At 45.0% G+C, this 24,811-nt stretch overlaps 1 protein-coding gene and 1 pseudogene across 2 annotated transcripts; both read right to left on the bottom strand.

The window, feature by feature from the left end:
• Positions 1-221: 221 nt before the first annotated feature.
• Positions 222-11,791, bottom strand: LOC122361402 (annotated as a pseudogene).
• Positions 11,792-17,563: 5,772 nt separating this feature from the next.
• penka (proenkephalin a) lies at positions 17,564-20,242 on the bottom strand. Of its 2 annotated transcripts, none has more exons than XM_043256234.1 (3): positions 20,057-20,242; positions 19,584-19,721; positions 17,564-18,719 (listed from the first exon to the last, which is right to left on the bottom strand). In XM_043256234.1, exons 2-3 carry the CDS (start codon positions 19,716-19,718, stop codon positions 18,129-18,131), a joined length of 726 nt encoding a protein of 241 aa, XP_043112169.1. In that variant the 5' UTR covers positions 19,719-19,721; positions 20,057-20,242; the 3' UTR covers positions 17,564-18,128. The 2 variants fall into 2 exon arrangements, with proteins under 2 accessions (XP_043112169.1, XP_043112162.1); XM_043256227.1 differs by having other exon boundaries at positions 20,049-20,241.
• Between the last annotated feature and the right edge of the window lie 4,569 nt (positions 20,243-24,811).

The raw sequence follows: 24,811 nt of genomic DNA, 5'->3' as shown, positions 1-24,811 counted from the left end.
TGTTCGCGTGCTAGGGTGAGTCAGATCAAAGATCAATGGACAGAGCCGGGGGCATGTTTTTAGATCTTGACTTCTGGCCACCAAACTGGCTTAGCATGCTATTACTTAAGACATTAACTGACAACACAAAAGAAATCTCAATACGAGTTCTCACATGACTAGGTAATAAATGTAAAAGGAAGGGAGGAAGTGATTTCGAAGTGCCACAAATCCAACTATGGCTAGACGACACTCTCTCTGTTGGTGGAAACCAGAACCGCCCTGCGGCAAATAGGGCAGGTGGAGTTCTCCGAGAGCCAGCGGTCAATACAGTGCACATGGTATTTGTGCATAAAAAAATACTCTTTTTGAGTCTATTGAGGAAATGGCCGCTTTAAGGTAAGCGATATATGGGGTAGCCTCTGACTAAGACCTGGACTAGCCCAGATGTGTTGTGAGTCTGTTCTGGCTAAACAAGGTCTCTAAGCGACCCAGGCTCCTAACGAACGATAAATGGAAACTAGGAAGTATTATAGTTAATTAATGATCCAAATTTAATCACAACTAGAGGGATCAGCAGTTACATTTAAATACAATATAACTAAAATCATGAAAGATTGGAGTCAGATAAAATTATGTGAAGGGCCAGAATTAAAATTGGAAAAGCAAAAGATTAATAAATATAAGTGATTTTTAAAGAAGCACAAGGAAAAGACAGAACTCGCATTAACCTTCGACCAGGGCCTCTGGATTCCATTCTTCAGGAAAGGGGGTCCCTTACAAGAATGTCTAAGAAAGCTAATCCTAATGTGTCTTTTTCATTATCAACATGGATATTAAAATCGCCAACAATTAAGACTTTGTCTGTGGCCAGTACTAGCTCAGTTAGAAAATCAGCAAATTCTTTAATGAAATCTGTGCTGTGCCCTGGTGGCCTGTATACAGTAGCCAGTACAAACAGGACAGGGGATTTATCACAAGCACATGATTCTATAGATAATGGTATATGCAGCACCAAAACTTCAAATGATTTATATTTAAATGCCCACTGAGAAGTACTAAGAATATTATTATAAATTGTAGCAACACGTCCGTCCCCCTTTCCCCTTTTAAACCTGGCTCATTAGCATTAGTGATTGCTTTGAAATATATTGAATAATTTTGATCTGTTTTTTTTTTTTTTCTGAAGGAAATTTAAACCCACAATATCAAATTCTAATTACTGTTTTATTGTTCTGTGTTGTCATGTGTTTGTTTTTGCTATTATTTTATATATATATATATATATATATATATATATATATATATATATATATATATATATATATATATATATATATATATATAGGCAGAGGAAGCACAAGAGAAACAGGTGCAGTGAAAACCCCCGGAGGGTGTATTTATTAGACAATACACAGAAGGTGAGCGGTGAGTCCGTGCGAGGAGTGCGGCGGTGAGTCCGGGGGTGGTGTAGCGGTGAATCCGGTGAGTGCAGCGGTGAGTCGTCTCGGTGTTTCCCGTGCTTAGTAACGTGAGGGAGTCCACTGTGAGGTAGTAGGGAAGTAGCTCAGGCAGGCCCGTCACGTTGTAGCTTCTGGGAGACAAAGAAAGAGACAACAGGTTAGCTTGCGTTTCCGGAGTCTCGTGGCTCACTGAAGCCGTCGCCTGGCCGGGCTTATCTGGCCCGCGGCTGATGAGCTCCAGGTGTGGCGAATCCGTCGTTGAGTGGCTGGTGTAGGTGTTCTGTGTTTGTTCCCAGGGCAACGCTGATCGATCCTCGGGACGCTCGTCACACTCCCCCCCCCAAGCGCTGTCCTGGTCCTGGTGGATAAAGCAGAGCGTAATAACGGGAAATTTGGGGTGGGTGGGAGTGACCCCTGACAGACCTGCAAAAGCCGACCACATCCGCGATAGGCCGTCGGCGTTGGCGTTGGCTGTCCCAGCGCGGTGTTGCACGTCAAAGTGGAAGTCCTGGAGCGCGAGGAACCAGCGGGTCACCCTGGCGTTCGTGTCCTTGGCCCTGGCCATCCACTGGAGGGGTGCGTGGTCGGTAAGTAGGGTGAACCGCCGGCCCAGGAGGTAGTACCGCAGTTCCAGGACTGCCCACTTGACGGCTAGGGCCTCCTTCTCCACCGCGGCGTAGTTTTTTCTCGGCGGGGTCAGCTTCCTACTGATATATAAGACCGGATGCTCCTCACCCTCCTGGATCTGGGACAGCACGGCTCCCAGACCCACATCAGAAGCATCCGTCTGTAGCAGGAAGGGGCAGCCGAAGTCCGGGCTCTCAGGACAGGGTCTGAGGTGAGTGCGGCCTTAATCCTCTGGAACGCTTCCTCCGCGTCGGGTTCCACAGAACCCGTTCAGGCTGCCCCTTCCTGGTCAGGTCTGTCAGAGGGGCGGCTATGGAGGAGAAGTCGGGGATGAAACAACGATAATACCCTGCCAACCCCAAGAAGGCGCGTACCTGGGTTTTGTTGGTGGGCCTCGGGTCTCCTGGACCGCGGTGACTTTACTCTCCTGTGGCCGGATCAGTCCTCGTCCAACTCGGTAACCCAGGTACTTCGCCAAGAGCGCCAGGTGACATTTCTTGGGGTTGGCGGTGAGTCCAGCCCGTCGAAAGATCGAAGCACCCTCCGCAGGCGCTCCAGATGGTCTTCCCAGGTCTCCGAGTGAATCACAAGGTCGTCGAGATAGGCTGCGGCGTACTGTTGGTGGGGTCGGAGTAAGATGTCCATTAGTCTCTGGAAGGTGGCTGGTGCCCCGTGTAGACCGAAGGGAAGGGACCGGTATTGCCAGTGGCCGCCGGGGGTGGAGAAAGCCGTTTTTGGCTTGGCTTCCTCTGACAGCGGAACCTGCCAGTATCCTTTGGTGAGATCGAGGGTGGAGATATACCGGGCCCTTCCAAGACGTTCCAGCAGTTCGTCTACACGGGGCATGGGATATCCGTCGAACTCGGAGACCTGGTTGAGTCGCCGGTAGTCATTGCAGAAGCGGAGGGTGCCGTCCGGTTTTGGAACCAGGACGATGGGGCTGGACCACGGGCTCGTCGATGGTTCAATCACCCCCAACTTCAGCATTTGGTTTACCTCCTCCTCAATAGCTCGCCGACGAGCCTCAGGGATCCGGTAGGGCCGCTGCCGGACGATGACGTCGGGAGGGGTCCGGATCTCGTGCTGGAGGAGGTTAGTCTGCCCGGGCGTGGACGAGAACACATCCGAGAACTGACCGACCAAATGTTGGAGTTCCGTCTTCTGTGCGGGAGCGAGCAGGGCGTTGGTGTTGACGACCGGGCCCTCCTGAATGGCGAGTGTGGAAAGGTGTTCCCTAGTCCCCACCCACTTCTTCAACAAGTTAATGTGGTATATTTGTTCGGTGCGTCGACGGTTTGGTTGGCGGACTCGGTAAGTAACCGGGCCGATCTTTTCCAGAATGGTATATGGACCCTGCCAGGTGGCCAGGAATTTGCATGCATTGGTGGGGACTAGTACCATGACCCGGTCGCCGACCTGGAATTCCCGGGGTTGTGCAGGGCGGTTATAGTGCCGTTGTTGTTGCTGCTGGGCCTGCGTCATGTGCTCCCGCACGAGGGGCATCACCCGTTCAAATCGGTGTACTACGACCGACCTCTGGGCATCCGGCTGCTGCTGCTGCTCCCAGGCCTCTTTTGCCACGTCCAGCAGGCCTCGCGGCTGTCGGCCGAACAGCAACTCGAATGGGGTGAAGCCGGTGGAGGCCTGGGGCACCTCTCGCACCCCGAAGAGGACGTAGGGGAGCATCTGGTCCCAGTCCCGTTTGTCCTCGGAGACAACCCTTCTCAACATCTGCTTCAGTGTCTGGTTGAACCGCTCCACAAGTCCGTCCGTCTGGGGGTGGTACACTGAGGTGCGCAGCTGCTGGATCCGTAGCAGCCGGCAGAGGTCGGCCATCACTCGGGACATGAACGGGGTGCCTTGGTCGGTCAGTATCTCCCCGGGTATCCCCACTCTGGTGGACAGGGTGAAGAGCTCCTGGGCGATCGCCTTGGCGGTGGCTTTGCGGAGTGGGATGGCTTCGGGGTACCGGGTGGCGTAGTCCACGATCACCAGGATGTGTTCGTGGCCGCGGGCAGACCTCGGCAGCGGGCCCACCAGATCCATCCCGATGCGCTCGAAGGGCACCTCGATTATGGGCAGCGGGATAAGTGGACTAGGGGGAGGTGGCCGGGGCGAGGTCTTCTGGCACTCGGGGCAGGCCTGGCAGAACAGTTTCACATCTCCGTCGAGCCCCGGCCAGTGGAAACGGTCCCGGATCCTCTTGATAGTGTTGGCGGCCCCGAGGTGTCCGGCCAGTGGGTGGGCGTGGGCGAGCTCCAAGATGGTGTCCACTTTCCCTCGGGGCACCACCAGGAGCCGTTTCTCCTCCCCCCTCCGCTGGGCGACACAATAGAGTAGGCCGTTCTCCACAATAAAATGGGGAAGAGGATGGGGGCCGGCCCGCGTCTCTTCTCCATCCATGAAATGTACCTGGTTCCAGCAATTCTTGAGCCGGTCATCCTCCCGCTGAGCCCGGCCGAACGAGCCCCCTCCGACTACCTGTTGGAACACATCAAAGAATACATTAGTAGTATTCGGAGGGGACTCACCATCTCTTCCGCTGTCCGATGCTAGGAGAGGCGAGGGCTTTGAGGGCTGACAGGCTGTGTCGCGGTGTGTAGCGCCTCCTCGAAACCCGGCCAGTCCCGCCCGAGGATGATTGGTACCGGCAGGTCTTGTACGAGGCCCACCTCCAGGGGCCAGCTTCCTCCTGTCGTCGTCACGGTGATGAGACGGGTGGAGACTTTCCTGGTGTCCCGTGGACGCAGGTCAGTGGCAGCTGTTTCCGCGGTTCCGTCTTGCGCGGGGTAGGAGGCGGACTGAACCAGGCTGATGGTACTGCCAGAGTCAAGGAGGGCTCTGAACTTCCGTCCATTCAGGCCGACGGGATTTCCGTGCGCGCGGGAAGCTCCCGGTGGAGACTGCAGCCTGCCAGCCACGCTCTAGAGGAGTTGGAAGCCTCTTCGGTTGGCATCGGCTCATCTCTCACGGTCGGGACCGCCGCCTCTCCATCGGTCGCGGGTGCCCTCCGCGCGCGCCGCTCCTGGGACACCCTCCGGGAAAAGATGGCGCGCCCGCTCCCGGCCCTCGACGCTGTGCGGCTTCCGCCAGCTCGACCGCCTCAACCAACTCCATGACTGACGTTCTTGGGGTTTCTCATACCGACCGCCTGGCGATAATTCCGGGGGAGAGCCCGCAGGAGCCGGTCTATCACCACCCTTTCCACAATGATGGCGGGGGTTGGTGTCCCGTCCAGGAGCCAGTGTTGCGCTAGCCGAGTAAGTTCGGCGGCCTGGGTCCTTGCCGGCTGGCGAGACTGGAAGACCCACTCTTGGAAGGCTTGGGCTGCGCAGACCGGTGATAGACCGACCCTGCCCAAGATTTCCCTCTTTAGGTCGTCGTATACATTCGCCAGGTCGGCCGGCATGCTGAAGTAGGCGCGCTGGGGCTCTCCTGACAGCAGCGGGGCCAACGCGCGTGCCCAATCCCTCCGGTCCCATCCTTCCGTGGTTGCGACGCTCTCGAACATCTCGAGATATATTTCGGGGTCATCGCTGGCGGCCATTTTGGGTAGCAGCTGTGTGGCTTGCATCCGGGGATCAGGCACGACGGGGCCTGGTTGAGTGGCGGCGCGGAGAGCAGCGAGCTCCTGCTCGGTCTCGTTCTGGCGGGTAGCCAAATGCTCGACGATCTGTTGCTGGCGAATGGAAACCTCTGAGAGGCGTTGGAGGAATTCCTCCATCTTCGCCGGGAAGCGAGCGCTTGCCTGGGGGGAAAACAAAGAGAGAAGTTGATGTTGTGGGGAACCTTTAATAGTGGCGGCGATAGCGCTCTTCCTTTTTCTCTTTGTTTCCTCTGTTCTCTTGCGCTTAAAAACCGCTCGCATTCTCCACCACTTGTGGCGAGGCAGAGGAAGCACAAGAGAAACAGGTGCAGTGAAAACACCCGGAGGGTGTATTTATTAGACAATACACAGAAGGTGAGCGGTGAGTCCGTGCGAGGAGTGCGGCGGTGAGTCCGGGGGTGGTGTAGCGGTGAATCCGGTGAGTGCAGCGGTGAGTCGTCTCGGTGTTTCCGTGCTTAGTAACGTGAGGGAGTCCACTGTGAGGTAGTAGGGGAAGTAGCTCAGGCAGGCCCGTCCACGTTGTAGCTTCTGGGAGACAAAGAAAGAGACAACAGGTTAGCTTGCGTTTCCGAGTCTCGTGGCTCACTGAAGCCGCCGCCTGGCCGGGCTTATCTGGCCCGCGGCTGATGAGCTCCAGGTGTGGCGAATCCGTCGTTGAGTGGCTGGTGTAGGTGTTCCGTGTTTGTTCCCAGGGCACGCTGATCGATCCTCGACTTCGTCATATATATATATATATATATATATATATATATATATATATATATATATATATATATATAATTAATATATATGTCTGTGTGTATGTAACCCTATAAAAATCCTTTGAGTTATAGGGTTAAAGTATTTATTTTATTCTGTTTTTCATTTGTATGTGTATTGTTCACTTCTTTCTATTTTTGGGATGATGTTCAATAGCTTTTTATACTGTTGCCTTTTTATGTACATGTCATTACGCTATGAAGTTTAAACCCACCTCCAAAATAAGTGAGAGTAATCATTTGGGTAATAATATTGCAATTAAAATTGCATTGTTGAGATACAGTTAATACACAATATGGGTTAACGTTGTGTTTTTTCAGAGTTTTAAAGAGCTTCTACAGATATTGCTGCCTTTAACCAAGACTGCTTACTTGGTGCATTATCTGTCTAAAAGAAGGAGGGAGATACGTGGTTTGGGGTAAACTGTCATTCAGGAATTCCTGTAATTGGACTGAAGTACTTTGCATGATTGTCGTTATTGTTTCAAATTACTATTTCATTAAATTTCTATTCGTAAAACCCACTTTTTGTGTCTTTGTGAGCATCATTGTAGTATAATTTATCGACATAGTATTCAGAAACTAAGAGATTTCTATTCAAGTACAAAAAAGTATGGCTTAATCAGAGAGGGGGGCCTTAAGGTAACATCACAAGGCATTTTGTTTCGAACCTTTTGTTTGGCACTAGCTGCATCTTACTAGAGGTGCATCTCAAGAGTGTTTTTCAAGTGAAGTCAAGTTAAGTCAAGTGGCTTTTATTGTCATTTCAACTACATTTCAACTAGCTGTGCAGTACATAGTGAAATGAGACAACGTTTCTCCAGGACCTGGTGCTACATGGAGTCACACTTACAAAGCAATACAAAAGAACTCACATATTGAGCTAAGACAGTGTCTTAGACACATAAAGTGTGCAGACTAGTGCAAACAGCAGGGGAGTAGAGTGCAAACCCAGTGTGCAAACTAGTGCAAACAGCAGGGGAGTAGAGTGCAAACCCAGTGAGCAAACTAGTGCAAACAGTGCAAAGACAAAATTAGTGCAAGGCAAAGACATAATTAGTGCAAGAACACAAAATAGCAGTCTGGTTGTGAGGGCCTGAATGCTCCGGTACTCCTTTCCACATGGCAGGAGGGTGAATAATGTGTGTGAGGGATGTGTGGGGTCCTGTACTATATTGTGGGCTTTGCGGATGCAGTGTGTGGTGTAGATGTGTGGTGTAGGGCAAAGAGATGCCAATGATCTTTTCAGCTGTCCTCACTATCCTTTGAAGGGTCTTGCGATCCAATACGGTGCAATTCCCAAACCAGGCAGTGATGCAGCTGCACAGGACGCTCTCAATGGTCCCCCTATAGAACATAGGCAGGATGGGTGGAGGGAGATGAGCTTTCTTCAGCCTCCTCAAGAAGTAGAGGCACTGCTGGGCTTTCTTGGTGATGGAGCTGGTGTTGAGTGACCAGGTGAAGTTATCCGCCAGATGAACACCAAGGAATTTGGTGCTCTTGACAGTCTCCACCTTGGACCTGTCGATGGACAGTGGAGAATGGTCGCTCTTTGCTTGCTTGAAGTCAACAATCATCTCCTTTGTCTTGTCGACATTCAGAGATAGATTGTTGGCTCTACACTAAGTTGTGAGCTGCTGCACCTCATCTCTGTATGCTGACTCGTCGTTCTTGCTGATGAGACCCACCACGGTTGTGTCATCAGCGAACTTGATTATGTGATTGGAGATGTGCATTGCTGCACAGTCATGAGTCAGCAAAGTGAACAGCAGTGGACTGAGCACACAGCCCTTAGGAGCTCCAGTGTTCAGTGTGGTGGTACTGGAGATGCTGTTCCTGATCCAGACTGACTAAGGTCTGCCTGTCAGAAAGTCCAGGATACAGTTTGCAGAGAGAGGTGTTCAGGCCCAGCAGGCTTAGCTTCTCTATAAGTTGCTGAGGGATGATGGTGTTGAATGTTGAGCTGAAGTCAATAAACAGCATTCGGATGTAGTTTCCCTTTGAGTCCAGATGTGAGAGGGTGAGATGGAGGGTTGTGGTGATAGCATCGTCCTTAGAGCGGTTTGGACGATACGCAAACTGTAATGGGTCAAGTGAAGGTGGTAGCTGTGACTTGATGTGCCTCATGACAAGCCTCTCAAAGCATTTCATCACAATTGGTGTGAGTGCGACGGGACGATAGTCATTGAGGCACAAAACCACAGACTTCTTAGGCACTGGGACAATTGTTGTTTTGAGTCACATTGGAATGACAGAGCTGCTCAGAGAGATATTGAAGATATCAGTGAAGACATCAGCTAGCTGCTCTGCACACTCCTTTAGTACTCTGCCTGAAATGTTGTCCGGTCCAGCAGACTTCCGTGGGTTAACTCTATAAAGTGTTTGAGGGGTGGACTTCCTCACCGTTGTTTTATTCTGTGCCTCAAAACGTGCGTAAAACTCATTCAGCGCATCACAGATAGGTGGAGTTGTCTTGTAGTTGGTGACCACTTGAATGCCCTGCCATATGCGGCGTGAGTCACTGCTGTTTTGGAAGTGGTCGTGTATTCTTTTAGCATAAGCGCGCTTTGCTTCTCTGATAGCTCGGGACAGTTTGGCCCTCGCTGTTTTAGGGCTGCCCGGTCCTTTGCTCTGAAGGCAAAGTCTCGCTCCTTCAGGAGAGCATGCACGTTAGCGTTCATCCACGGCTTCTGGTTAGAACATGTGGTGATGGTCTTGGAGACAGTCACATTATCAATGCACTTCTCAATGTAGCCAGTCACTGATGATGTGTACTCCTCCAAGTCAATGGAATCGCCGTTGGTTGCAGCCTCCCTAAATATTTCCCAGTCAGTACACTCAAAACAGTCCTGAAGAGCAGAGATGGATCCTGCTGGCCAGGTTTTAATCTGTTTCAGAACCGGTTTAGAGCGTCTGATGAGTGGTCTGTATGCTGGAATCAACATAACAGAGATGTGGTCTGAGTGGGGGCGGGGCTCCGCACGATACGTGCTGGGAATGTTTGTGTAAACAAGATCCAGCGTGTTCGCTCCTCTCGTAGCAAAGTCCACATGCTGATAGAATTTAGGGAGCACTGTTTTGAGATTTGCGTGATTAAAATCTCTGGCGATGATAAACAGTCCATCGGGGTGAGCATTCTGCAGCTCGCTAATAGCTTTGTACAGCTCGCTCAGAGCTTCCTTAGCATTAGCGCTGGGTGGAATGTAAACTCCGATAGTGTAGACGGTGGTGAATTCCTGGGGTAGATAAAAGGGTCTGCATTTGACAATAACGAACTCCACTAGCGTTGAGCAATAGCTCGATATAAGCACAGAGTCCTTACACCAGGGGTGTCAAACTCAAATTCACAGAGGGCCAAAATTAAAAAAAGAACATTGTCGAGGGCCAGACCAATTTTTTTTATTAATTTATGTTTTTATTATCTTTAAGACACAGTAAACTACTGTATTAACCATCCTCATATATTACAATTGAATTTTTGCTTAAATACTGAAACCAGAACAGGTTTAAGAAAATAATAAAAACAAAAACTGAAAAAAATATCAGGCTTCTATATCTTTAACTTTATTCATTTTAATTGTAACCTAAATCTTTTCATCACAGACCATAAAGGCCAACACCTAAAAAAAATATCTCTTTCAACTTTGAACAGACCATGCCATCAGTAAATAAAATAATATTTATCCATTTTAGTTTTTTTCACTGTTCATTTACTCTGATGATGCACATGGGTCCAAGCCAGATACTTGGCATCGCTTTTTACATGCAAGTGCATCAATTTCTGGAGTCAGGCTCTGCGCAGAGGAAATCCTCAGGACTGAATGAAGGTGTTCATCGGTGAGACGACTCCTATGTGTTGTTTTGTTCATCTTCATTAACGAAAACAGTTGCTCGCACAGATATGTGCTCCCGAACATAGAGAGCATTTGCGCAGCTTGGGCACAGAGTTCGGGCAGCGTGTCAGGGAGGTAAGGTGGAAATTGCGCAGCACCGACAGAGTCATATTTTGACTTGAGCATGTCATGACACTGCAGCTCAATAAGCTCCATTTGGAGACTGCTTGGTGCGTTATTCACATCAAACGTAAAGGGGTTGCTAAAAAGTTCAAATCTACATTTTTGGGCTTCAAAGTCGGCAAATCGTCAGGCAAACTCAGCGCCAAGTAGAATGAGTTTTTCAGCAAACTGTGCAAAAGGCATCACGGCGGTAGTGGTCTGCTCTTTCATGACTTGGCAGCACAAAAAATGAGCCAGGTTTCCCTGCTGCATCTGACTCTCCCACAAGCGCAACTTGGTTCTAAAAGCCCTCACAGCATTGTACATGTCTGTGATGACGTGCGCGTGCCCCTGAAGCTTCAGATTGAGCGCGTCGAGATGATTCATGATGTCACATAGAAATGCAAGCTCACATTGAAACTTTTCATCCCTGAACTCTGTTGTGTCTTTCCCTTTGCTTTCCTTGAAAAGACAAATTTCCTCACGCAGCTCAAAACATCTCTTCGCAACTTTTCCTTGGCTCAGCCACCTCACCTCTGTGTGATAGGGCATGTCGCTATGGTCTGCACCCAACTCCTCAAGGAAAGACTTGAACTGACGGTGATTCAAACCTTTTGCTTTTATGAAGTTGACAACTTGCGTTACAGTGTTCATAATGTGAACCATTTTCAAGGCTTTTCCACACAAAGCCTCTTGGTGTATGATGCAGTGTTAAACTGTAAGCTCACCTGCCTGCTTTTCCCGCATCTTGTCTCGCATCCTGCCGACCAATCCGGTCTTTTGACCACACATCGCGGGTGCTCCGTCAGTGGTCAGTCCCACAAGCTTATCCCAAGGCAGCTTCATTTCATCTATACATTTGGATACCTCCTCAAAGATGTCTTTTCCTGTCGTTGTGCCATGCATGGATTTTAGTCCTAAAAGTTCCTCTGTAACACAAAGATTCTTGTCCACTCCACGAATAAAAATTGACAGCTGGGCTGTATCGGAGGTGTCGCTGCTCTCGTCCACAGCAAGTGAGTATGCAACAAAATCTTCTCCCTTTCTCATCAGCTGTTCTTGTAGATTGGTGGCAAGTTCACATGCACGCTCAGCTACAGTATTTCTGCTCAGGCTAACATTTAAAAATGCCAGTTTTTTTTCCGGGCAAACAACCTCACAAATTTTGACCATGCACATTTTTACAAACTCTCCCTCATTAAAGGGCCAGGCTGATTTGGCGATCTCCTGCCCCACAATAAAGCTAGCCTGAGTATCGCCAATGCCGCAGCATTTTTGACAATCAAAACAGACAGTTCCGGCACTCGTAGAAAAATGCTGCCGCAATTGCGGGACGATTGCCACACATCGAGCCTGCTCCATTTCCCTTCCGTTCGTGTTTTTAAGACACGAACGAAAAGTGTCGCGGACGGACGTGCCTCTTCTATCGCTTAGTAGCAGCTAAGCTTAGCTTCCTGCTCCACATCGGGAACTCCCGCCCCCGGCACCGGCTGCTCTCCTATTGGCCGCACGTAGATGTCATCACAGCGTTTTGACGCTCAAATTAAAAATGTTTTAAATCGGGAGTCAAACGCCACCCTTGCGCGACGCTCTGCTCGCTGACGTTGCACATACACAATGAATGGCTGCGCTGACGCCATCCAGCACTTGACGCGTTCAATGTGTAGGCACCTTTAGCGGTACATGCGCTGTATAACGGGCCGGCGGGCCAGATGTAATACATATTTGAAATCATCTCGCGGGCCAAATATAATTGTAGTGCGGGCCAAAATTGGCCCGCGGGCCTGAGTTTGACATGTCTGCCTTACACCATTCCGTGTTGATATAAACACACATGCCACCCCCGTGAGTCTTACCACACAGTGCAGCATTTCTGTCAGCACGAAATGCGGTTAGCCCGGTTAGCTGAATGGCGGTGTCCGGAACTCTGTCGCTGAGCCACGTTTCCGTAAAGACAAAGACGCAGCAATCCCTATACTCACGCCGTGTAGCTCAGTGAAGTCGAATGTAGTCCATCTTATTGTCAAATGAACAGATGTTGGACAGAAAGATGGAGGGGAGTGCCGGCCGGCTAGGGTTAGCGGTTAGCCTAGCATGGACACCCGCACGTTTACCGTGCTTCTGTTTCCTCAAACACCGCTTGCGGCGTCCTCTTCCCCGGCCTTCTGCATCAGGAGACACCGAGGACTGAGGGCCTGGTCCGCACAGCAAGCCGAGGTCCCGGAGTCCGTGTGCAACGTCGTCACTCAGTTTAGTTATTGCGTGGTTTCTGAGCAGTTTCAGTGTCTGGTGGTTGTATGCGTGGACACAACTGTCGTTGGTGTCCATGCCCTACGAAATTTCGGCTGAAGCATACAAAATTTTGTCTTGAACAAACAAAAAACACCATTGCCGCACCGCCATCTTGTTGCATGTTTTCAGCTGTCTCTTTTATACAGTTCTGTAAATTTACTACAATTGCCGTTATAGCTATAATAATAAACAGACAGGGCCCCACCATATGTTATGGTAAAGAAAGTGGGCCTTTTTAAAGATAATCTGAGTGTCTGCGCATTTCAGGCCTCTACACTGTGCAGGCATGTGATGCAGGCATGATTTTAATATTTTATGTGCCGTCACTGATATATAAAAGCGCAACTTTCAATCAAGCTTTTTGCGAACGGTCAATTGGAGTTATAGTAAAAATTGTCCAGACCCATCAAAACCTTTGAATGGGCTTGAACCGTTGGTAGCTGCTTTTATTGATATCTTAAGATAATCGGTATTTGTAATAAAACGTCCCTCACATGGATGTTTAAAAGTCCCCTGTAACGAATGCATGCATTTTTGTATGATAAATATCCATATTTCAAATTAAATAACACTTTTCACTCATTTCTGCTGACTGTAGAAACTGGAAGCAGTACTAGTGAATGTCATAGGATGTATACATTGTGTAAATGCACCTATGAAATGTAGTTTTGTGCTTCAAAGGTGAGTAAAAGAAAGGACAATTTAATTTTTTTAGGTGAACTAAGCCTTTAAGGTGCAAAAACCACATTTTCCACATACTGTACAAGTCCTGCCTCCTGAAACAGGTTGATTTGTACAAAGCTCTTTTGTACAATGAATTTGTACAACTTGTAAACATAACACCATGTGATCGGAGTAACAACAAAACAACAAGCACTACCCTTCACTGCTCAAAATTTGTGTTTGAATAGTAAGTAGCAGATTCTTTTAATAAGAAATTGTAACTTACTTAAAGGTTGTGAGTCAGACTGTTTTTGCAGAGGAACAATTACTCCACTTTAAAGCCTCTGTGCATAGCCAACATAGACTACTCTCCAGGTTTTAGGAGTTGTTGGAAACTTTTTTTAGCTTCTTTTTAAGAAGAGACCAGGAGATTTTTGGTAAAGCAGGAGTTCGTTTTTATTTTGTTGCTTTAGTCATCTGCAAGAAGTCTTCAAGAAATCTCCAAGAAAATCTTCAAAAAATCTAACTAAAACATGCTAGGTTGAAGTTTCAAAGGGCGAGGAGTACACAGAGGTGGAGACCAGTAAAACAAATGTTTGCAAATGTAGAACAGGAACTTAGCCCAGAACAGGAACTTTCCTGATCTTTGATCTATTTAGCATCTAAGTGTCATTCAAATGCATAGGTGTTATAGAGACTAAAACGAAAGGCACAGTTGTACCTCAGGATTAGCATTCACACTTGACTTGGGACACCTACCAGATGTTCAAGAACTGAAAGACAAAAGATAACTGTCTCATGGCTTGGGCTTCCTGCTCTTAGAATGTAAATTCCAATACACATTCAGCTTATACTATTACATTGGAATCTGTGTTTAACCTTTTATAAATTTGTAATACAACAGAGTCTAACCTATCTGAGTTGATCTGTTCTGGAACAGCTGTGAATACAAATCAACCGGTTATGTCCTCTTTTGGAAGCACAAAGAAAGTAGTTTCACAATGACACACAGCATCTCCAGAACATAGCCACATTTGGCTGGTGTTTGAAAATAAACCCACTCTGTGATGTAGAAAAGTGGGGGCATGGAAAACTTTTATAAAGAATATATATCTTTGTGTTTTTTTACTTTAATCTTTCATGGATCTTATCTATTCACTAACAGGTTTTAACACTCCAAAGAGAAAATAAATTTTTGAATCGCATGATATGACCCCTTTAATCAATGCCAATGTATGACAAGCAAACATCCAGACAAGACTGGATGCTAGTTTAATGTTAGACTTAATATAATCATAACTCATTGTTTTCATATTAGACGGCAGATGAGGTGGAGCTGCTTTAGAACAGAAAGAGTGAGATGGGGACAAGCAGCAGCAGCAGCAGCAGCAGCAGCACAACGTTACAGGTAGGTTATGTGCTGTATGAACAGCCAGATGATTTTGATTTGTTGGTAATAAATGAGAAGATGTGCAAATAATGTATTACAGTAGTTGTATTACAGTAAATGTTAGTAATTGCATTAACTAACGTGAACAAATAAATGGACATTATATATTTCAGCATTGATTAAGTCCTGTCAATGTTAGTTAATGTAATTACAGTTACAGTCATGGCCAAAATTGTTGGAAATGTTTCTAGAAAATTAAGTATTTCTCATAGAAAAGTATTGCATTAACATGTTTTGCTATACACATGTTTATTCCCTTTGTGTGTATTGAACCAAAACAAAAAAGGGAGGGAAAAAAGCAAATTTGACATGTCACAAAACTCCAAAAATGTGCTAAACAAAATTATTGGCAGCCTTTCTTCAATATTTAGTTGCACACCCTTTGGGAAAAATAACTGAAATCAGTCGCTTCCTTTAACCATCAATAAGCTTCTTACACCTCTCTCCACAGGTGTTCAATAGGATTTAGATCTGAATTCATTGCTGGCCATGTCAGGGGTCGCCCTAGGCGGGACTAGAACCCAGGTCTCTGGTGTTCTGAGCAGGTGGTATTAGCTACTGAGCTAACCTCCAGGCATTGAAACACAAGAGCAGAAGAGCAAAAGAGCCAGGAGACTTGAGTCTTCAAACAAAAAATATCTTTACTAATGAAACTAAAGTCACAAAGTACAAACAAACTTGGATAGCCGAGCTTCCGTAAAACAAGGAACAGAAAATAGACACAGGGGTCAAAAAGGTACAATAAGGTACAAACTTGACTTGCGAGCTGGCAACCACAGTACGTAGGCTCAAGACTGAACATAGATGCAGAGAGCAAGCACACTTATAAAGGGTTAAACACAGGTGCAGGGAATCAGGGCTAATGAAGAGCGTATTAAGCAAGATTAGGTACAATGGTGCCATCTAGAGTCTTTGGGGAAGCATAACCAAAGGGTTTAAGGAGGGCATCCCCTGCAGGTTGGGAGTGGAATAGCAGTGTAGGGATGCGATCATTACAGGCCACTTCAAAATTGTCCAGCACTTTGTTGTCATCCATTTCTGGTTGCTTTTTAAAGTATGTTTGGGGTCATTGTCCTACTGGAAGACCCAAGATCTCAGACGCAAAGTCAACTTTCTGACACTGGGCCCAATATTCCCCAAAATCCTTTGTTAATTCTCAGATTTCATGATGCGTTACACACAGTCAAGGCACAAAATGCCAGAGGCCGCAAAACAACCTCCACCATATTTGACTGTAGATACTGTGTTCTTTTCTTTGTAGGCCGCATTCTGTTTTTTAGTAAACAGTAGAATGATGTGCTTTACCAAAAAGCACTATCTTGGTCTCATCTTTTGGCAAATTGTAATCTTGCTTTTTCTTGTCTCTGTGTCAGCAGTGGGGTCCTCCTCGGTCTCCTGCCATAGCGTTTAATTTCATTTAAATGTCAACGGATAGTTTGCGCTGACACCGATGAACCCTGAGCCTGCAGGACAGCTTGAATTTCTTTGGAACTTGTTTGGAGCTGCTTATCCACCATCCAGACTATCCTGCATTGCAACTTTTCATAAATTTTTGCAAACTTCTTGATAATGTTGCGCACTGTGGATAAAGGCAAATCTAGATCTCTGGAGATGGACTTGTAACCTTGAGATTGTTGATATTTTTGAACAATTTTGGTTCTCTAGCCCTCGGGCAGTTCTCTTCTCCTCTTTCTGTTGTTCATGCAATTTTGAAAGGGTGCCAATAATTTTTTCCAGCCCATTTTTGGAGTTTTGTATGACATTGTCACGTCTTTGGACTCTTTTTGTTGTTGCTTTTGTCGTGTGCCATGTGTTCCATGTGACCTACGTTTGTTAATTGTGTCATTCTTTTCACCTGTGTCTAGTTAATTTAGTTATTTCCCGTTTGTATTTAAGTTCTAGTTTGATCCTGTGTAATGGTCGGTTCTCGTCTTTAATATGCGTGTGGTTTTTGTCTTGTCTGCCTGCCTGCAGGCTTTCAGTGCCTAAATGTGTGCTTCAGTAATAAAATGTAGGTTTACAAGAATACGCTAGCAGTGAAAGACATCTTCCCTCAGGTAGACAGCATGTGTTCTTTGCTTGTTGCATGTTGAGCTTACAACCAGTTGTTTGCATTCACCCAAACAGACTTGCTGAAATCAAAATGTGATTTCACATTTAAAATGAATTCACCATGATTTTGCCCAGTAAAACATGATCCTAGGGTGTTAACGTGAGTCTTGTTTGCTGTAAAGCAGGAGTGACCAGCTGGCAGAGGATTCTTCAAGGTCTTAAAGCTAAAATCGAGTGGCTACATTCACAATTAATAACAGTTAAGAGCAATTAAAAACAGTAATTTGTTCAGAAAGAATGATTAATTATAAATTGTGCTAATTTTAGCGAAACTGACATTAAATTCAGCTAGCTAACATTATATTGTTACACTATCATTGACTTAAAAGTGCTTTGAGCTGATGTGAGTTTTGAACTTACAAGTAATCAGGAGCTTACATGGCCTAACTTTTACACTACTTGCTGTCCCTCATTGTCACATTGGACACAAATACAGTGGTGAGTATAGTGAGAGTGATGTCTTTGGAACATGTTTATTCTTAGTTATATACACAAAATAGTTAAACTTTTAAGACATTATTGCTTAAATATGACCTTATACCTGTAAGTTGGACTTAGCATCAAAAACTACTAAAGGTATGAACTGATTTGTGAGAAACAAATACATCAATGAGCCATTTTACTTCTGCAATAAGATTCATTTATTGTAATCTGTACAGCTAATAGCTCAGAAATGTTGCTCTGATTTAAACAAGAACAAAAGCTGTTATAAAGTGTTTTTTTTTAAAGAAATGCATTAACCATTCACATATCAAGTGCAGACAGCAGATTTAACCTCATCTACAAAGTTTGAGCAAAGCACACTAGCTAATGTGATGAGATTCTCAGAGAACAAAGCAATGTAAAACAATATGAACAATGTGAAAACTATTGTTTATTCATGTGATCCATATAGTAGTTTTATTATTGTTGTCTGTCTTTGTCTTTACCAAAAGTACCATCTGATGGATGATTTCATTGTAAACACAAAGAATTGGAAAATATTTTTTTTCCCTTTTTTCTTTTTTTTTAAACACAAACCATATTCACAGAGAACACAAATATAACTGTATTGTATATTCAGCCTAAAATAAATATAAATTAAAAATGGCTTCACATGATACTACAGTGCAAGTACAACACAGTGCAAGCTCTACATAAAGTAGCAACAGATTGTTTAGTGTGGGTGTCCATGTTTAAATTCTAATCCATGAATCCACCATATCTTTTCTGCATGTTGGGCAGGGTAGTCTCGCCTCCATCCTCCCAAGTGCGTTTCAGAAACCCACTGCTTTTCTGGTTGTCCAACCAGTCAGGCCTGCCCACTCTGCGCATAAACCCCCCATATCTCTTGTGCAAGTCTCTCCCTGCCTCCCCTAGACCCTGTACACTCCTCATAAATCCCCCATAGCGCTTGACTATGTCCCCATCATGCTGCTCCTCTGACTCTGAGGTGAGACCCACCCTGAGGATCTCTCTCAGCAGCTCCATCTGTTGGTCTTCGGCTCCACCTTCTGCCTTGTCTTTCTTCATAAAGCCTCCATATTTCTTACTAATGGCTTCTGTGCCGTCACTTTCAGCTGGGGTTCCCATGCCAATCTCTGCACCTTTCTTAATCATGAAGCCCCCATAACGCTTCATGAATCCACCATATTTTTTCATGAGAAGATGGTCTGTAATCTCTTCATCTCGTTTAAGGTTGTCCATTGCAAGGCGATCTTCTTCACTGAGTATGTTTTTGCAGATTTCTAGTTTTCTGGAGTCCACTGTCCCTTCACATTCTAATGAGCAGGTCTAAGGGAGACATTAATCCAATCAATTAAAAAAAAAAAAAAAAAAAAAAAACCCAACAAAACAAAATAAATAAATAAATAAACTATTGGTCCACCAGAGGGCAGACATGTTCAATCTGTTTGTGTTCAATGCAGCTGCATATTACAGAGTGCAAGTAATTACAACTAATAATTGGAAATGTGGAAAGATCGTCCAAATGTTGTCAACTATTATGCTGCAGGAAAAATATCTCTAAGTAAAAACAATTGCTAAGTATCAACAACACAAATTGCATCACTTGGTAATTATAGAATTTAGAGAAAAGAATAATAATGTGTGTTAAATAACACTAAACTTCATCAAACTGAAATTAACACCTAAACTATTTTCTGAAATGTATTAATGAGTCTGAAAACATTAGATTTAGTTTGCACTTAAATACTTTTATAAAATAAATTGTGTTTATTTAATTAATCTTTTTTTTTTTTTTTTTTATGTATCCTTTACTTTTCCTACAGGGAAATTGATTAAAAACAAGGTTTGTTAAAGCTTGTCTACAAAAGGCTATTGAACATTTCTGCCAGTTTTCTCCAGGAAAAAGAAAAAACAGTTAACTGAACACTGCTCACCAATAGACTCTTTTTGTCACACTAAAATAATAACAATAATATAACCTGTAAAATAATTACGAAACAGAAAACAAATGTAAAAAAAAAAACAAAAATTTCAACGAATTAATACAGTGTATGATATTTTATTTATTTATATTTAACACTTATATAATTATAAATTATATGTGAAAATTATATGTGTATTTTTCTTATTGATTACCGTTTGTATAACCACAGTTTATTGGTTTACTTTTATATATGGTCCTGAACTCACCAGTGTGTCGATCTCTCTCTGTTGACTGAATAGCCTGTAAACGCAGAGAGCGCAGCCTCTGTCACAGTCACCGCGAACCATCAGCAAGAGACAGGCGCTCAAAGCCAGAGTCAACCAGTTCACAGTTAACGCCATGGGCTGCAAACAAGCATTTAACCTTTTATTTCATGAGGAAAAAAGAAAGCAATCTCTGCCAGAGTTTTGCAGATTGGACATAGACTAAATGTGGTAAACTATATCATATTCATATATTATAAAAACATAAATGTACTAAGCAAGCTCACAATTTATTAAGCTATTTAGTACAATAAGAGCATTTGCATACGAAAGAAACCGTCAATCGAACAAGCTACCTATTCAGTGTATTAAATTAGTATATATCTAGTATATATCGAGAGTATTATATTAACCATTTTCAATATGCTATTTTAAATTCGGTAAAATGTTTTTCCTCTGTTAGTTTACCTGCTTACAATAGTTTTCTTTCGCAATGTCCACTGCAATGCTGAATACGTTGGACAGCTTCTCGAAGGGAACAAAAAGAGAAAAGCGTCGCTTTTCACCGAGTCTCTGTTGAAGTACCTTGTATCTCAAAGTACAAGGATAAAATCCAGACCTGCTCTGTTCAGAAACGACCGTCACTCACAACTTTAAGCAGCACCTCATGACACCACGCCGTTTGCAATCTGACGTCAGCAGTAAGCTCCACGATAAAGTGACCACAGAATTAATGAGTGATAATTATTTAATGAGATAATTATTTAATAAGTAAACGATTCACAAATTATACAGTATCTACTTTCAAGTGATCATGTGCATTTGATCCTAAGAACTTACCCTTAATACATATGTCTGTGGGTAAATTAGTCAAATAAGCAACACTTTCTCAATGGCTGTTTTTCACAAAAGTCCTTAAAAAAACTGTGAAAGTGCAACTGTGGATTTATTATTATTATTATTATTATTATTATTATTATTATTATTATTATTATTTAGTAAAAATTTTAATAGAAAATGTGTCTGTGTGTGTATAGCATATATATATATATATATATATATATATATATATATATATATATATATATATATATATATATATATATATATATATATATATATATTTATGATAAAAAAATCAAATATAAAAAATAATTACATTTTAAAAAGCCTAAAAAACGTACAATAAGGATATGTGCATATTACATGATGTTTTAGGCTTATTAAATGTGTGAAGCACATTCAAGAAATCAGTTTATTCATTTACAGTAGAACTACTTTTGAGAAATAGGAATAATTTTTTTAGTTATTGTCTTTTAGAATATACAACATAAATAGAAGGGTTCAGATACAGTAAAAATCATTAAATACGTACTGGAATATACTGTCAATTATTGTAAATAAATGTAAACATAAACAGATTAATTAATTAATGAATTCATTCATTTATTCATTCATTCAGCATCCTCTTCCAAACTGTATTACAGTATTATACAGCATATACAGTCCGATGTGAGAGAGAAGGACAGAGTCTGCCTGATGGATGTCCCGCTAGTGCCCCAGGGTCTGGCGACGTAGTCAGTGTGGTCGTTTCAGCGTCGTTTCAGCTGTTCCTCCCTTGCCGTTCTTGAACTTCTGAGACTGCTGGGCGAGAGAAGCAGAGTGTCGCAGCGTGAGCCCCCCCTCAGCATAAAAGTAAACACTGTGCAGGTTGGCGGCAATCTGCTTTGCAGTTCTCTGGGCTGAAGCAGTACCTACAGGTTTTGCTTCAGGCCAAGAGGACCCCACATAAGAAGTCCTAATGTTTGTGCATCAGGGCTTTGGAGGACAGCCCCCCCCCCAGAGAGCAGTGGTTTACACCGCAGTATACGGTGCCGATCTGTCTCCTGTGCTCTCAGGGAACTACCCCACCAACCCTGCCAGTGTTATAGGGCGTGGGTGTTCCTTCAGGCCCTTTCAGTGGTGCCCTCGTTCCTGGAGTTCACTCTGGGCATGACAAGGGCGTTCCTGTACCTGCGTGAGGGGTATAGGCCGAAGGCCCCTACAGTCACACCACAGTACTGGAGGCTTTCAATCCTCCCCCCTTCACAGGGCCAGGCCAGCAAAAGCTCAATTGTGTGTCCGGTGTGAGCACTGGATGCATAAGTCCCCAGAGCTGCCCTGTGGAGGAAGAGCTGCTTGTCTGCTTTGGCTACCCTAGGAAGGGTTTTCCAGCAGCCAAGCAGACATTACCCAGATGGATTGTGGATGCCAGTAACACGGTATATGAGTGCTTCAGTCTCCCGCCAAGGCTAGGAGTCAGGGCCCACTCAAGCCATGGGGTGGCAGCCTCCAAGGCACTGCTATCAGCCGTCTCCATGCAAGAGATCCGTTCACCTGCTTCTACGTGCTAGACTTGCTGGCCACTCCTGACTCCTCTGTCCTCCTGCTCTAGACTGCACACTGGGCTGGTACTGGCAAATCTGGGGGGCGTGGGCATCTTGTCTTTTCCCAAAGCGTCAGTTGACGCGGCTCAAGTTCCTGAAGAGGAACGACTCCAGGTTATGAATGTAACCATGGTTTCTTGAAGAACGAGATGCCGCATCTCGAGGCCACACTTACGGCATTCCTGCCCATGCTCACTTCATGACAGAGACTGAGGCCGGCAGCATTCCACACACTCTTATGCTTCCTGGCCCATGACATCATCCGCCTATGACGTCTCATCATCTTACTGGTCTCATTGCACATACGCTCAGTCGTCACGTTGGAGGGCATTCCCCAAAACATCAGTTGACGTGGTGTCTCTTTCCTTCAAGGAACCATGGTTACATTCGTAACCTGGTGTAACATCCAGCCAGCAGAGGGAGCCCTCTCCCGATTACTGACTCGAGCCGCTCCCTCTATCACCACTTCCGGGTTGGGGCTATTTAACCGTAGAGCACCATGTGCGCGAAGTATTGCCAGCCTGTCTGCTTTACCGAGCGTTTACCCATTGTACTATTGACTACTATTGTGTATGACCATTGCTTGCTTTATCGACTCACGGCTTCACGGATCTTCCTTGTTTGTTACGGTAACCGATCTCTATCGAACTTTGTTATTGACCTTTGCCTTCTTTCGACTTTGCCCACGGATACCCCTTTGTGTATGTTTGCCTTCCGGATTGATATTACTGTTGCCAACCTTTGCTTGCTTTTGACCATCCTCATCTGTGTGTGTTTCCAATAAACATCTGCAAATGGAATCACAATCGGCTTCCGCCGCCTCCTTACACCTGGAGGCGTTTTTGTGTAGTTTTGCACAAAACTGAGCAAATCGAAAAATTGCTGCATTTTTATTACGTTTCTTCAGGTACATATTGCAATGGCTCAGAATTTAAATATCCAGGGACTGTCACTTAAAGCTAATGCTCTATCATGCTGTAAATATACCCTACACCTAAATCAAGATGTCTTATATTTATATAGCACTTTTAACAATACAGATTGTGTCAAAGCACTGGACAAAATTTCAGGCTGGTAAATCTCACTCATCCTGGCCAACCCATACACCCACAACAAATTTTGAAACCATGGACAACAATATTTTTTGTATATCCATCACCACATAAAAAGTTTAAAGGCCTAGCAAAATAATTAAAGGTTCCCTGTCTCTTATGTTTTTATGTTAAGAGAAAATGCCAATGAAATTTGGCAAGTGGTTATATAATAATAATAATAATAATAATAATAATAATAAGCGACAGGTTCAACAACTTGTCAGATTTTTGATTCGGAGCTGAGTGTTTGCTTGATTGCTTTCACTAGGCACATTGCATGTCTGAGCCGAGGGGTGGTGAAAGTCACAGCACAGTCCCTTGGGAAGGCGATGTCCACACGCCTGGTTCGGGAACATTGACAAAGTTGGCTTTGTTGATGCTTCCTTCTCCCAGGCTGTGCTATTCAGAGACACTGTCAAGCACCGCCCAGCTGTTCTCGCCAGTTCGGTGGCAAACTTCGGTGGAAAATCCAGCCACCCTGCCCCAGGGTGTTCCACCAATTCGCCATGGGCCACGCCACTGCCTGCTGAGGGGGCCCTCCAGTGGCTGCTCTGCCCTGTGCTGAGACCTAGTCAAGGCCAGCTTGTCAAGGGTGGAGAATCCTGGGTTTGTTTTTGTACTGCCTCAGGATCAAGTGCCTGTGGTACAGACAATTGGGCCACTGCTGCAGGGCACGTGTTGGTCCACACAGACAACACTGTGGCTGTTTTGTATATCAACCACCAGGGGGGTATATGATCACTTTGCATGTTTCAGCCAACTCGCTATCTCCTCCTCTGGAGTTAGCCGCAGTTCAAGTTACTGTGCACCATCCATATTCTGAGGGAGCTCAATCTTGTAGCTGATGCACTCTCACAACAGCTCATGTTTTCTGGAGAATGGCAACTCCACCCCAGATGGGCAGCCCTGTTTGCTTCCCACGAGTCCACTGCCAGATGTTTTGTAAGGCATCTGTTCTGGATGCCTCCCGGAAGCCTCCCAATGGAGGTGTTCAGAGCATGTCCCCCCAGGAGGAGGCCCCAGGGAAGAACTAGGACATGCTGGAGGGACTATGACTCTCAGTTGGCTTGGGAATGCCTCAGTGTTCCCCTGGAAGAGCTGGAGGAAGTGTCTGGGGAGAGAGAAGTCTGGGTGTCGCTGCTTAGAGTGTTGCTCCTGTGACCCGCCCCCGGATAAGTGGTAGTAAATGGATGCATGGAGCATCAATTAAATTGTTGCTTTTAATTTGGTTTGCATGTTTTCTGCATTTTCTAATTCAGGAAACAGACACAGTCTCTACGGTATGATATCTAGATGAAAGAGTCTGTATGTGCTGAGAATTAACTGCCTTCTTTGATGTGAGGTGGCTAGTTGGTTGGTTTAGCCAGTCTGTCTGCTTCCTGACCTAGTTAGTCAGGTGTGAGCTCTAAGACTATGAGGGATGAAGACCATCTCATTTCAACAGGTCAGGTCTGCCCCAAAAACTCACCCAATTGTCTATAAATTGTCTATAGGCTACTGTGTATCTCACCACCCCCGGTAAGCCGGGAGGGAACTAGAGCATATTAAAGTGTCTGACATCGTACTTGCAAGTTTACATTCCTCTTTAATGTTATTTTCAGTGATCTCCGACTGGTGAAGTAAAACATCATTTAGGTCAACATGAATAACAATCTTACTGAATTTATATTTAGCATTATCCAGCAGTTTTAAATATTCACTGATTGGGGAA

The sequence above is a fragment of the Puntigrus tetrazona genome, chromosome 2 (genome assembly GCF_018831695.1).
Source record: "Puntigrus tetrazona isolate hp1 chromosome 2, ASM1883169v1, whole genome shotgun sequence".
In the NCBI taxonomy this organism is placed as follows: domain Eukaryota; kingdom Metazoa; phylum Chordata; class Actinopteri; order Cypriniformes; family Cyprinidae; genus Puntigrus; species Puntigrus tetrazona.
Note: the sequence above shows the minus strand (reverse complement) of the source record. Positions and strands in the feature narration are given on the sequence as shown.

What these genes read in the sequence shown, in the direction of transcription:
- penka (XM_043256234.1), bottom strand. Translation starts at nt 19,718, where the DNA reads ATGGCGTTAACTGTGAACTGGTTGACTCTGGCTTTGAGCGCCTGTCTC. An exon ending in AGAGAGAGATCGACACACTG is followed by an intron (nt 18,720 to 19,583) that starts GTGAGTTCAGGA and finishes TGTCTCCCTTAG; the next exon opens with ACCTGCTCATTAGAATGTGA.